General features: G+C 40.3%; 1 protein-coding gene across 23 annotated transcripts in view; it reads right to left on the reverse strand.

Moving 5' to 3' along the window:
* The window catches only part of MADD (MAP kinase activating death domain), a 55,394-nt gene that overhangs the window by 20,487 nt on the left and 21,498 nt on the right, over positions 1–13,409 (reverse strand). For 11 of the 23 annotated variants that reach the window (XM_061462135.1, XM_061462133.1, XM_061462122.1 and 8 more), the window contains 8 exons: positions 12,409–12,615; positions 7,528–7,581; positions 4,368–4,465; positions 3,747–3,830; positions 2,380–2,538; positions 1,533–1,641; positions 924–986; positions 422–542 (listed from right to left, as the gene is read on the reverse strand). In XM_061462135.1, coding sequence (XP_061318119.1) covers positions 422–542; positions 924–986; positions 1,533–1,641; positions 2,380–2,538; positions 3,747–3,830; positions 4,368–4,465; positions 7,528–7,581; positions 12,409–12,615 — 895 coding nt within the window. The remainder of the gene's footprint in view (positions 1–421; positions 543–923; positions 987–1,532; positions 1,642–2,379; positions 2,539–3,746; positions 3,831–4,367; positions 4,466–7,527; positions 7,582–12,408; positions 12,616–13,409) is intronic. The other 12 variants (XM_061462138.1, XM_061462134.1, XM_061462128.1 and 9 more) reach the window with 3 other exon arrangements.

The raw sequence follows: 13,409 nt of genomic DNA on the forward strand, positions 1-13,409 counted from the left end.
AGACAACTCAAGATGCAGTTGCTAAAGACATTTCATTCTCTCACTTTATGTCAACACACTGATCATCTTCCTTTATTCCAGAATATAGTCATCCTGCCACACAAATCTCTTGCTTTACTACTGATCTAGCCTATTCCATCCGTTCATACTGTGATTGTGCTTACATTACTCATTTCTCATGAAGTATCACCTCTCCACAAGAGTTAAAAAATATACATGTTGCAACTGAAGACACGATTTCAGTATCAGGAGATACCAGCCAACAGACAAAACACTCACTTAGGAACAGTGAGGAAAAGTGACAAGGTTTACAAAGTGACAGTAATATGTTCAGCAGAATTTAACTTAGTATGTTATCAATTTTTATACTATTTCAGCCCCAGTGCAATGAGGAGGAAAGAGGTCTACTAAAGAACTTTACCTGTCAATCATCTCCTGAGGTCCCTGGTCCATCCCCATTCCTTCCCTCTCTAACATCACGGCATCCAAAAAGGCATCTTCCCAGAACTGCATCTGGTCCCACAGAGTTGAACGTTCTTTGCCTGTACAATGTATACAAAAAATGAGCATTTATTCCACTTACTCCAGCTAAGTACTTGAATTCCTGTTCCTTCCCACTCCTTGAAAATACCACAAGTCAACACACAAGTAATCCTTTTAAAAAAAAAGGTTACTTTTAAACCACAACCAATATCACAACTGATATTGTGGTTTAAAAACACATAAAAGAGAAGACATCTGTCCCATGCTAATTCATAGCATAATCTTTTCAAGCCCTTACACAAAAGTTCCTCTCATCTCTATTCTTTAAGGAACGTATCTTCTTTCATATACTGTTTGCACTGCCCGAGGGAGACAGGAGTATCTCACACACACACAGATCACAGCAAACATAGAGAGAAGTGGAAAGATAAGATTATTACTCATAGAGAAGGTTTCCATTGCAGCATCCTCTAACTGGTCCCAGACAGATCCTTTATCCCTACCTGCAGCATTTGAAGCAGGTAGGAACAGTAAGTGGAAAGGATGAAAAACACAGGAAGAGAGAGCTCTTGATTAACAGCAAGTACAGATGAAATACATTGCAAAAAGTCAATATACTCCTAATCCAAGGATACACTCAAAGGCCATTAGCATTCAAATGTATTCTGTTCAATGACTTAAGCTGAAGGATCTTTTTTTCAAGATCAGTGATATTTCTAACCTCTCATGCTTAGCTAAATAAGTTCTTCAACCCTTTTTCCAACAGCTGAAAGAATTTATATGCAAAACCAGCAAGAGACTTGGAGAAACTACATTCTATGCAAAGTACACCACTCACACCCATCTCCTCATATGCTTATTCAATCTCTGCAGCAAAACTTTGGTTTTACTCTGAATGGCCTCATGCATCCTCCTATTCTAACAGCATAGGCAACACTAAGTACTTAAAAACAGTCCCTGGGAATGTAAAATTCCAGTCTGCCCCACACATGGCTCCACCTGAACTTCAGTCTAAAACACCCTGTCCAAGCACAAAGTAAATAGTTTACCCAAAAGTCCTTCATAGAGATAGACACGTTGGTTTCCATCCTCTGGAGCTCTCCCTGGAGTGCTGCCTTTGCTGTCCTTCACACTCTGCTTCATGTTGTGAGACTTTGCCTGAATATAACACAAGAGGCATCAGACAATTTAACTCGTTGCTCTGCAGGACTGTTTCCTGCAGGCCTTTGTTGTGCTCAGTGTTTGCAAGCTTCACTTCATGGATGCTTCTCCCATGAACATTCACAAAACAAATCACTCTGTTCAAAGAGCACAGTAATACACTTGAGAGTATTTAAAAGTTATGATTACGCTTCAAACAGCTTCTGAACCTATATCAGGTCATCCCTTTCCTGTATCAAACAGCTGCTCCTAAGAAACAGGGAATCTGTCCCTCTTTATTTAGGTACAGTCGAACAGCGCTCATTGAATCACAGAATAGTTAGGGTTGGAAAGGACCTTAAGATCATCAAGTTCCAACCCCCCTACCATTGATGTTGCTTTGCCTCTGAAAGGCAATTCAATGTGCTTGAGAAAAATACAGAATGAGGGGGAACTAGATATTGCTAAAGCCTGTAACATGCAAGATGTGAATCTACTATTCTCAGAGCCATGTATTGCACGGAAAAAGAAGAAAGGTACATGGATGCATATAAAATTACATCTTTAGCATTTAAATAGTGTAAATCACTGCCGATTAACCTGTAGAAGAGAATCAGAGATCCTCTTCTATACATGCACACACACTGAAGTGATTACTGGAAATAAGAGATTAAATAAAAATAGATATAATTAAAAGCAAACAACCAAACAAAAACAATACATAAAAATAAAAGAGGGAAGTCTCAATGCCCTTACAAAGATGGAGCTGGTAGCAGAGTTTGTCTCTATTTCACTGTCTGACACAGTGCCTCTGGATCCGGCCAAATTGCCACCGTTTTCTACACTGGGGCCATCACCAGCATTGCTGCTCAAGTCACTGTCTGCTCCTAATGTCTCTCCAGAACTGTTACTAACCTGTGGAGAAAAATAAAGCAGTTACCTTCAATAGACAAGACACTGAAGAGAGAAAAAAAAATGTAAAATGTTTCTTCTTCCTGCACAAAACAAGAAGCAGTACAACAGAAGGCCACGTTTGCCTTTTCTCCTTCAGTAACATCTTTTATCAAATCCTACTCTGCAGAAAAAGGTGAAGAGAGACTCAGCCCTTTTAGGAAGGGGCTGTTTAGATTGGAAGAACTGCTTCGAACAGTCTAGATTGGAAGGGATCCGTTAAGATCACCTACAGACAAGCCCCCCCTGCTCAAGCAGGGTCAACGAGAGTACGTTGCTGAGGACCATGTGTAGTCAGGTTAGTAAAGCCTCCACAGATGGAGAATCCGCAGTATCTCTGGGCAAACAGCTACAATGTTTTGATGACCCTCAAACTAAAAAAAGTGTTTTCTTGTGTTCAGGTGGAATTTCCTCTGCTTTAATTTTTGTGTTGGAACTTTTTGAGCTCAGAGGAGGGCATACTTGAGTATTAACCTGCTCTTCTAGACACCTCTTCTATCTGGTGCAGTATCCAGTAGAATACGGTGTTCACTGGAGAAAGACAATCAAAGTATTATTCCTGTTGACAGGCTGAGAAAAGATCCTGGAAAGCCAGACATTCACAGGTATGCAGCAGGTTTGAGAGATGGAAAACAACAAAAAGGACAGTTCCTTGGGTTTTGTCCCTGGAATAATCTGTGTCGAAAAACATGTGGTAGGGAGAAGGCTCATTCTCTTTTTACTGAATGCATTTGGTGCAACCTTTCCCTCTAGGGCCTATACTTGATCAGAAAGCAAGCAGACATCATTTGATATGATTCAAGTACTTTAAGGTAATACATCAGAAAGTTTGTTCTTTTTTTGCTCTCAATTTAAACATTAGTCTTTATAGATGGTTTATACACAACTAAGGCATATTTATAGAATTACTGCAATCCCCCAGTTCCATAAATACACTAATACGTAGGAATATGTAACAGCAACAAGCACCAAATATGAAGGATGCAATCTGTTAACAAAGCACTATGTTCTGACACCCATGCTTGCCACACGCCCAGAGATATGAAGAAGGAACAGACATACGTTATGCATGCATGACAGTGTGCAGCCATACCACACAGAATGTAGGCATGAAGGATCCTCCCCCACTTTAGCAAGCAATGACTTAAGATTTCACTTTGGCCACATCCTACCACTGTGCTGACTTCAGAATCCTGGCTTGTACTTCGGACCATAACTGCTGGTCCTCCGCCGGGAAGAGAGTCGAAATCACTCTTCTGCAAGCAATACACAGGACAGGAAGAAAAGCCACGTTAGTTTTTATCATAGGGAGAGAATATCCCATTCCTCTGGGTCTTGAATCACACTCCTTACGCTCCCTTGGTTTAATTAGCCAGCCACACTGAAAACTGCTGCCTGCATGTCAGAAAGATCACGGGGTCATAGAATCATAGAATCAGCCAGGTTGGAAAAGACCTTTAAGATCATAAAGTCCAACCATTACCCCAGCATTGCCAAGCCCACCCCTAAATCATGTCACTGAGGGCCTCATCTACACGTTTTTATGTAGCTTCATCTACATCTACAGTTTTTGGACATTTCCAGGGACAGTGACTCCACCACTACCCTGGGCAGCTTGTGCCAATGCCTGAGCACCCTCTCTGTGAAGAAATGCTTCCTAATATCCAATCTAACATCCAAACCATGAAATGGGGAAGGCATTTTACATAATGAGCCTGTCAAGATTTCTCAGACCTGAGAAGTCAAATCCTTTCCCTTACCACATAAATAAAGCAAGCATAGGAACCACTGACCTGAGAACCTGAGGCCAAACTGAGGCCACTGTCTGCACTGATTTGGGATTTCTTCTCATCTGTTTCTCCCAAATCAAAATGTTTCACACCTTCTGGCCCTGAACAAAGGAAAAAGTAAACCATTACTGTACCAAAAAAGAACACTACGGCAGAAAGCAGATGACAGACTGAAAGCAGGAACAGTACCAAGAAAACCAATTTGGTTTCTCATTCCTTGGATTTAATTACTTTTTCTTATTCCTTGGTACTGTGAACAACAAGGCCAGCAGGACACATCTGCCATTCTTTAAATGTTAATTCGAATTTGAATACTCCAAAGGCATAGTCCAGGAATGACTATCACTAAACAGTACCTTGTTAGTCATTCAAGAGAGAAAACAGGACACACAAAGGTCAAGTAGCTTCCAGTTAAAAAATAAAAAACCATGCAGAGCATGCCATTCAACTCTAGGAAGCCACTTCCTTTATTCTTGGTAAAATAAAGGACACCTAAAATCAAAACAGCTAATTTGCTCCAAGTCTTGGACTGAGTTTGTTAGGTTGCCTGCAGCAACTATCTCCAATCAGGCAACACAAGGAAACGACTTAAGAAGTCACAATTGGTGTTACACCAGTAAGAATGTCGAGGCAGAAGCTTGGATGATGCTGTACTTCACAACACTCCCCAATTACATTAACAAATGGCTCTCCAGAGTTGACAGTCACATAGGTCAGTAGTGACAGAGGGAATCAGCAAGCATTAAGTCATGCATTCATTAACCCGCCGATCCGAAACAAAGAAAGGGAACAAGGACAGAGAACTTTATGTTCAATTGCCCATGCAGTTCTAGAATCACATCATCTATTGTCCTCTGATGGGATGGCAGAAGGAAAAGAGAATGATGGATAGGTAGAGCCTGAAAAGAAACTTGGATAAGCACTGAACGAGCTAAATAACGAGGCAAAGAAAGAATGTGTTATAGACTGCACACAGAATGTCACTACTCTCAGAGAGGGGAAGAGGCTGAATGCAACACTTCTGCCATATCCATATCTGCCAACTATTCAGTAACAGGAAGACATGATCAGCAGCTGCAATATTTGTATTATATACCCATGACTATATCCAGTATTTCTAAGCAAACTAAGCCACTGATCACAACAACCTGGAAATTATGAGCATGTTTGTATTATATGTAATATTAGAGAGGGTAAGACAGCGAAAAGGAAAGAAAAAGGGAAGGGAGGAGAGAGAGAGAGAAGGATAATATACAAAGATTTGTGGGAGTGAATTTGAGATGGTATGTAAACTCATGAATAGCAAAGCCATAAGCGGGCTGTGCAGACCATACCAACTTACTACTCGACCATCAATTCTCCATTTGAAGTGTTTTACAGAAAGTGTTCTTCATTTGTTATAGTATTCTGCCTCTAAATCCGTATCTTAGTTACTGTAAATCAAATCATCAAAGATTCTAACAAAGAGAAAGTATAAACCAAATTTACAAGAAAAAAAGGAAAATAACTAAAAGTATCCTTTCTAAGAATTTGGAATCTAATTTTCCAATATATTCCAATATTCAAATATATTCCAATAATATACATTGCTCACCTCTAGAGGTTTACTTGCACTCACTTGAAAGGCCACCATTTCTAGTTCTGAATAATGATGCAGACAGAAGTTTTACATCTCATTGCTACCACAGAAATACTAAACTGCAGCTGTCTGGTTTTAGCAATTTAAGAGCTCCCTGTCCAAACACATAATTCAGATATATTTCTGGCAATTTGACTTTTAAAGCAAGTGCAACTGAATGAAGCAGCTCAGGGACTTGACAGTGGGGCAACAGTGGTAACTGAGTTCAAGGAGCACAATAACCACAATCACATCGTTGTCACTCTAGATTTATAGGCACTTACAAACCTTCCCTTCCCTTCTTTATGGAGTTGTTATGTCCAATACATATAAAACACCTAAACCTCAATTTATCACTCCCAAAGTAGGCACCTACCCGAAAGGCCCAGTTTGGGTGAGTAGGGGCATGCATGTGCTATGTGTGTCCCACACACACTCCTGCTTTAGCAGAAAGCAAATCACATGTGGTAAGCTGTACTGCAGAGCTGCCCCATTTTCGTCATTCTCTCTGAACTAGCTCCAGGTGCTCATTTGTACTTAACTGAAGTATGTACCTGAGAAGCCTAAAACTAAGGCAGCAAATCCAGGCCAAGTCAGAACGTCAGGAATTTTCACCCATTCATCTTAGCTATTAATCCTCCCAAACCTTCAGCCTGTAAAAGAGGCACCAGCTCTGCAAAGTAGAAACTACACTTCTGTTAGGAAACACCTACCACATCACGGTTGTTATAAACTAGCTACCGTCCTGTCATATGTGCTTACTCACAACAGCAATAACCAAAAGAGCAAACCCTTGTACTATACCTGCAGGTAATATATAGTCAATGATTTATTCAACAACATATTTCAGTAGATGGTAAAATTTGTGTAGATTTAGGCTACTATTTCCACTCTGCAAACAGCCTTAATAATACTTCATAATAACTCCTTTAATATAGCATATAAAAACCAAAATTAGGTTGATTCCTTATAATGAGTCTGTTATACTAAATACAATTCTTCACATACACCTTCTCTCTCCCCCTCAAAAGTATTTCTTTTTGCAGACTGACTGTGGTCCTAAACTGTTCATGATTGATGCCAGGAAACAAAATTTGTTATCCCATGGCTTGCAAGAACAGAGAATTCTTCACACCAGTAACATTAAATCAATCTATTCATGTCAAAGACTTGTTAAGCAAAAAGGGTCTTGAACTTTTAAGAAAGGAGAAGGAGTATCTTAAAATCCTTCATATATATCTGATATGATGAGGATGCAGAATATCTGCTTCCCCTTCTTTGAAGAAGGCAACATTCAGGGGAGGAAAAAAAGAAAAGAAAAAGGAAAAAAGAAAAAAAAAAAAGAAGAAGATACATTTCAACACAATTTCCCCAGGGCAAACAGATCGGTTTGGTCTCCTCTATAACACAGGCTTTCTTGGTAGCCCTTTGTTGTGGTGGGTATAAAAACTGTGTGCCAGAGATGCAAGCTCACCCTGCACCTGGGGAGTTGGCAGTTATGGGGAGGCTGGAGGAGTCAGTTTCTATGGTTTTTAAATTCCTTACTCGTTTTTTCCAAAGCTTTTTGCTTTTTCACTTCCTGGTGCTTGTTCCACAATTCTACCCAAGATGCATTGAAAGCAGGAGAGAAAGAGAAAGAGTCAGCAGCTGGTCAGACAGGTGAAAATGGGGACAAAAAATGGAAACAAAAAGCCCACCCCTTTCATCTCAAAGGAAAAAAAAAAGGAAATTCCCAACAACTGCTGAGTGGAGAGTTCATTAACACCATTTTACAGGAAATCAATGCTAGGTATCAAGCACTGATCGAGCATCATCTCTCATTTATGAAGTTCAAATGTGAGAGATGACTTCATACCAACTATGGAAAATCAGCTATTATGAACACATATAATGCAATTAATCACCTTTCCTGAGAAAGGCCTTTGAGATTGTCAGTTATTACTCCCAAATGTAGTAATCACAGAAGCTCTGATTAACAGAAACATTTTCATGTCCTCAGCTTGTATCATTGAAAGGAAAAGGCACAAAACCAGCAGCAACAATTCCAAGAAAATTAAAAAGGGTAAATTAACACAATGTTTAACCAATATTATAGCTTAAAAAATACCACAAAGTTTACAAGTACAAGAAGTTACTTTGTCCTGACAGCATTCACAATAACTGCTTGGCTCTGCCTATCAACTAGCCCTACATGGAAAAAGCTGAACTTCTCTGCATCTACTTGCTCCTATCAGGGTATAAAGAATAGAAAATAGGGAAGAAGTAGAAGAAAATGAGCAAAGTATCAGTCATGATTAATGCCAAATTCCAAAATCCAAGTTAGGTCACAGCACTGCAACTGAGTCAAGGAATTCCATAAGAGGATACAATGCAGAGAAAAGAGAAAACGCCTGAAGTCTACGTGCACCGTTTTCATTTGAAGCTTAGCCCCGAGACAAATCATAATGAGGCCCTTCCATTTTCCTATCACATTCCTCAACCCTCTGAACTGAAGTCATCTTTTCTGTTCAGAAACATCAGATCATTCCAGGTGCTGGCCTGTTGGCCAAAGGAAATGTTACAAACTGACATGCTGAACTGAGTGCTGTGGACTGTCCTCTCCCACTAGCGTTTTTAATGGTGCAGAGGGAAATACTCTTAGAATCTAAAAGTGGCAAAGGGAAGGAAAGGGAAGCATATTGTTCTGCTGCTCTTCAAGGAAAGTTGCTGAGCAAATAAAAGGTCACTTGAAGCATGTCAGAAACCCATCTCACCCTGCAGGTGGCAGAAATTAGGGCAAGACAGGGTCTAGAAAAGTTCTATTGAGCAAAATCTCTACTGAGGAAAGAAATACATAAAATAAAAGGAATGAGTCAAAATTGTGGAGGAAAGCTCCACAGCTTTGGATGTATCAGGAGCAAGGCAAAGGTAGCAAAGGAGACAGCTAGAAAAACAGCTGCCAGACAACTGATTTCTGTATCTGCTTCATGATTGATGGATGTTCCTTCAACTTTCATTAAGTACAGATGGACAGGATAAAATTGCCTCTGGATCCAAACAGCATCCTATAGGCTTATCTAGCTGAGCACAGTGCCACAGATAACAGCCTCTTTAAGATGTACTGAATTTGGTTTTGAAAGGGCTTTGAAAACACCTGGCGTCTGAAGTGCTCAGTCCATCAGGCTTTACTATAAAAAGCCACAATAACTGCCATTAAATCACTTTTAGATGACTTGCCTGATAAGTCAGGGTAGCGTATATCCTAGCACATTAAAAACAGTCTACTTAGTCAAGTAAGAGAAGGAAAACCTCAAGTAAACTCAAGGGGCATAAAATATTGTGCCTGACTTTGTTACATGAGCCTGAACTAAACAGGACAGCAGGTCCAAGGCGGATCTGATGCAGACAACGTAGGTAGCACAATCTTTTCTACTTCAAAAAGTGTCAAAATGGAGTGATTTGCCAGCATTAAATTAATTCTTTCAAGACTAGTACTGGAGACTTCAGGAAGCACTGACTTTTTCTGCAAGTATGTAATAAACCAAACTAATCACTATTAACTGCCAACTTCAAGGCCACCAGCATCCTAAGAAAAAAGGCCAATACTCCAAGTCATGACCATGCTCCATCCCCGGAAGCGTTCAAGACCAGGTTGGACGAGGCCTTGGGTGATATGGTTTAGTGTGAGGTGTCCCTGCCCATGGCAGGGGCGTTGGAACTGGATGATCTTAAGGTCCTTTCCAACCCTAACTATTCTATGATTCTATGATCTTGGAAGACAAGAACTCCAAAAGTAAACAAATATGTGGTGATCTTTCAGGAAATAAAGTGTCAGAAGCATCATCTTCACAATGAATTTCCTAGCTAAGCAATTAGGTATTAAAGCACAGCCAAGACCAATCCTCAATGGATACAAATCCACCACTCTTCACCTCAAGAACAAGAATTTTGAATACCAACAGCCTTCCTTGTTACAAGGGAGCATCCTACATACTTCAGAGGTACAGAAGAAACCATAAACCTTTTGAGAAGTGAACAAGAAAAGGAACAAGCAGGAACATATCCACCCTGAACTTTGGAAAACTGTGATCCTCCTGGCCATTGTTCCTGTAGTAAAGGAAACTGCACACATTCTGCTACCATTCTCTAGATCTCAGAGATGCAGATACACCAACACGCACTTTGTGTATGACTACTGCAGACAGTGCTGTACACGATCTTACTCCACATGCTCACGACTTACTTTCCATTCTACTATTTCCTCTTGTAACTAGGTCAAAAGGGTAGCAGCTCCATTTTATTCTGTCCATACCTGTCAGCATCTTCCCAGCCTCATACAAAAAAGGAACTGCTGAGGTTCAAAGGGATCTCTGAAGATCATCTAGTCAAACCTCCCTGCATAAAGCAGGGTCAACTAGAGAAGGCTGCCAAAGGACCACATCCAGTCAGGTGTCCACTACCTCCACACATGGAGAATCCAAAACCTCTCCAGGCAACCTGTTCCAGTGCTGCACCATCTTCAGTAAAAACATACTGTCTCCTGTTTAAACGGAATTAGTTACAAACACTTCATTTCAGCAATGTGTAAACGTTTACCAAATGCTTCTTTAGGAAAGAAGTTAGCTTGAATGAGAGTCTGCATTTCACTACAGGAGGAATTTCAGCCTACCCATGACTAACTCTGGCCCTGTATATCCGAAGTATTGTCTTATATTGAAGCTTCCGTAACAGACCATAAAGGAACTATAACAGCCAAGCAGCTTTAAATTCTCTTCCTAAAATATGAGAGAAATTCCCTTTACTTCTTGATCTCAAGGGTCAGATGAACATGGACACTACATGTTCTTTTGCAGGCATTTCTTAAAGACTGACTTACACGCTAGTCTATGGCTTTTGGTGACAGACAAAATCAGTTAGGAATAAAAGCTTCAGAAAAAAAAAAAAAACACTGAAGCCTTTCAAACTGCAATCAGTTTGGTAAAACCATACCTTTCCTACAATTTAATTCTAGAGAAGACGAGTGGAAAGCATTAGAGCATCAGAACCATCAATAAGAACTTACTTGTTGCCTGCCCTTGAAGACTGCAAATTGTTTAAGGATAATATTCTGGCAACAGTAGTTAACGTTGCCATGTTACTAAGTAATTATAAGTAGCACTTATTTTGAAAAGAAGTCCTTATGATGCTTCACAACACCGACTGTCTGATCTCTGGGGTTTCTATTTCTATGAGGCTTTAGTTTTATCTGAGGGAAAGAAGCAATCTCAGCAATCCAGCCAAAAGACCTCTCTTTGTTCTTTAACAGAACCCTGGCCTAGCATCTGTTCTATTCTCAGCTGCGTCAGAAGCATACCTTCCTTTTCCCCTTTTTACAGGAAAGAAATAAAGTACCCAGAGCAAACAAACCCACTGCACTCAAGTGCTGGAAATCTGAACCTCGTTTAGCTCCCTGATTGATTTTCAAATAGAGTGCAAGACTGGCTCCTGAGCAACTGCCTCCATAGATTACCTCCTGAAACGTGAAAGAAAATCAAGTCAGAGGGGTTTAGTATCAGTTCAGGACTCAGCCCCACTCAGCCTGCAGTTGTTATAGGTGAATGTCTGCATTCCTGCCACATATTCCTTTGTCTTATGCTACATACTGCAGATACAGCCTGACAGTAGCACACTGCTTTTAGGAGATTAACCCTTCATACAATGATTCCATTAAAAAGTTCCTTTAAAATATAAGAAGTTTATTCTTACAGGCTATAAGAAGCAATGTCTAAAATTCAACATGACTTATTTTTGGACTTGAGAAAGAATTTCTCTCATAAAACCTACCCCTAACTTTTTCCCAGACATAAGGAAAAGCTATGCCAGCTAAGAAATTAGACTGGGAAAACTTCCAGTGACCAGCCTAGCAGATGCTGTTTAGAAGGACATGCATTCTGTTTGCTGTTGCATAGAAGGAAGATCCATCAGTCTTGCTCACTGAAACTGCAACGCTGCAACTAAAATCTTCTTGGCAGTTATTAATATTACTAATCAGCAGATCCTGGCTCCCACTTCTATCAGGATGCAATCTAGATAACTCACATGTAGTCAGCAATCAGAGAGCTTTTGTTTCATGTAGTCCTTCCTGCAGTTGCCCTTTCCAAAGACCTGCTGTTCCCATTTCCCTTTTGCCACTCCCTGCTGCTTGAAAACATCAATCACAGAGCAAAATACAAAGTTGTCTATAATGTAATGAAATTCAGAAACAATTCAGAGAAAAAATGAGAGAAAACTGCCCTGGATAGTTTATCCAAGAGTAGAGTGAAAACACATGGTTGTTCCTTGTGATCCAAGGTGTAAATGAAGCATGTTACAGCAGCAATGTAGTGTGTTAAAATGGAGAGAATGCAAATAGAACCTAGTGCCAAAAGAGAAGTCCCTCCTGCACTTCACATGCACCACAATACACACCAATGGAAGCAATAAAATTCTCTTCCTTTAGACTCCTTGTGTCAAACTCCCTTGGCCCTTTGCCTGGAGGGCTCGGTGCCTTTGGCATCGGCTGAGGTACCGGCAGCTGCATCACAGGTTTTGGCTCCACTCTCGGAGATGATGCAGGATCCTTGCCAACTGGAGTGACAGATCCATCCGTTGGGCTTCGTTTCCTCTTTTCTGGTTCTTGAAAGAAAAAAAACCAAAGTGTTGGGGAAAAAAAAATGAAAGGAAAAAAACATCAGTAGAAGGAAATGAGAGCAGGAAAAGGAAGATGAGACAGATGGTCTCACCTACATCACTCAACCTGGCATTGAAACAGCTCAGTCCCACATTTGTTCCCATAGGTCACCGTGGCTTGCAGATAGTCTGACACACTGGTGAAAACAGCAGAGGAGAAAGCCAGAGGGCTGGTTTGGGGATACTAAAACTATCACCTTCCTGTGTATTTGCAACCTAGGAATCTTCTTTGACACAGTAGCTGTACTGTCTCCTCTGCTGAGTTGTGCAAAACTAAACCACCAAGAATATCGCTTCTGGAATGTAAGCAAGCTCTTCTCACAGTGCAAAGATGACAAATACAATCCTCTTTGATGGGTAACACCAAATGAAACCTCAGTTAGGAAAAAGATCAAAACACTATTAACTAGAGCTCCCCCATCATTCTCCAATACTTCTCTGATCCAAGCCACCTAGAACACCAACTATAAAGTGTTTAGTAGATGCTACTTCTCTGCTGCAATGAGTTAAATAGCTTTTCATCATTTGAGATTAAAGCTGACTCAGATGTTAAGGAGAGAGGTGGCTTCTTGTCATCCTTTTCTCTGTTGCCTTATGCATGCATTTTCTTATTTTGAATTAAGAACCAGATTTAAGAAAAAGCTGAGAAATAAAGAGGTATTTTCAGACTTTCCCCTCCAAAAGTACTTAGTGATATAAGAATTATATCGAGGTGGTTGGTGAGACGCAAGTCTCATATG

Source organism: Pezoporus flaviventris, unplaced genomic scaffold (assembly GCF_033815535.1).
Source record: "Pezoporus flaviventris isolate CSIRO_AGI_PZ_B2104156 unplaced genomic scaffold, CSIRO_AGI_Pfla_v1 ptg000035l, whole genome shotgun sequence".
NCBI classification, from domain to species: domain Eukaryota; kingdom Metazoa; phylum Chordata; class Aves; order Psittaciformes; family Psittacidae; genus Pezoporus; species Pezoporus flaviventris.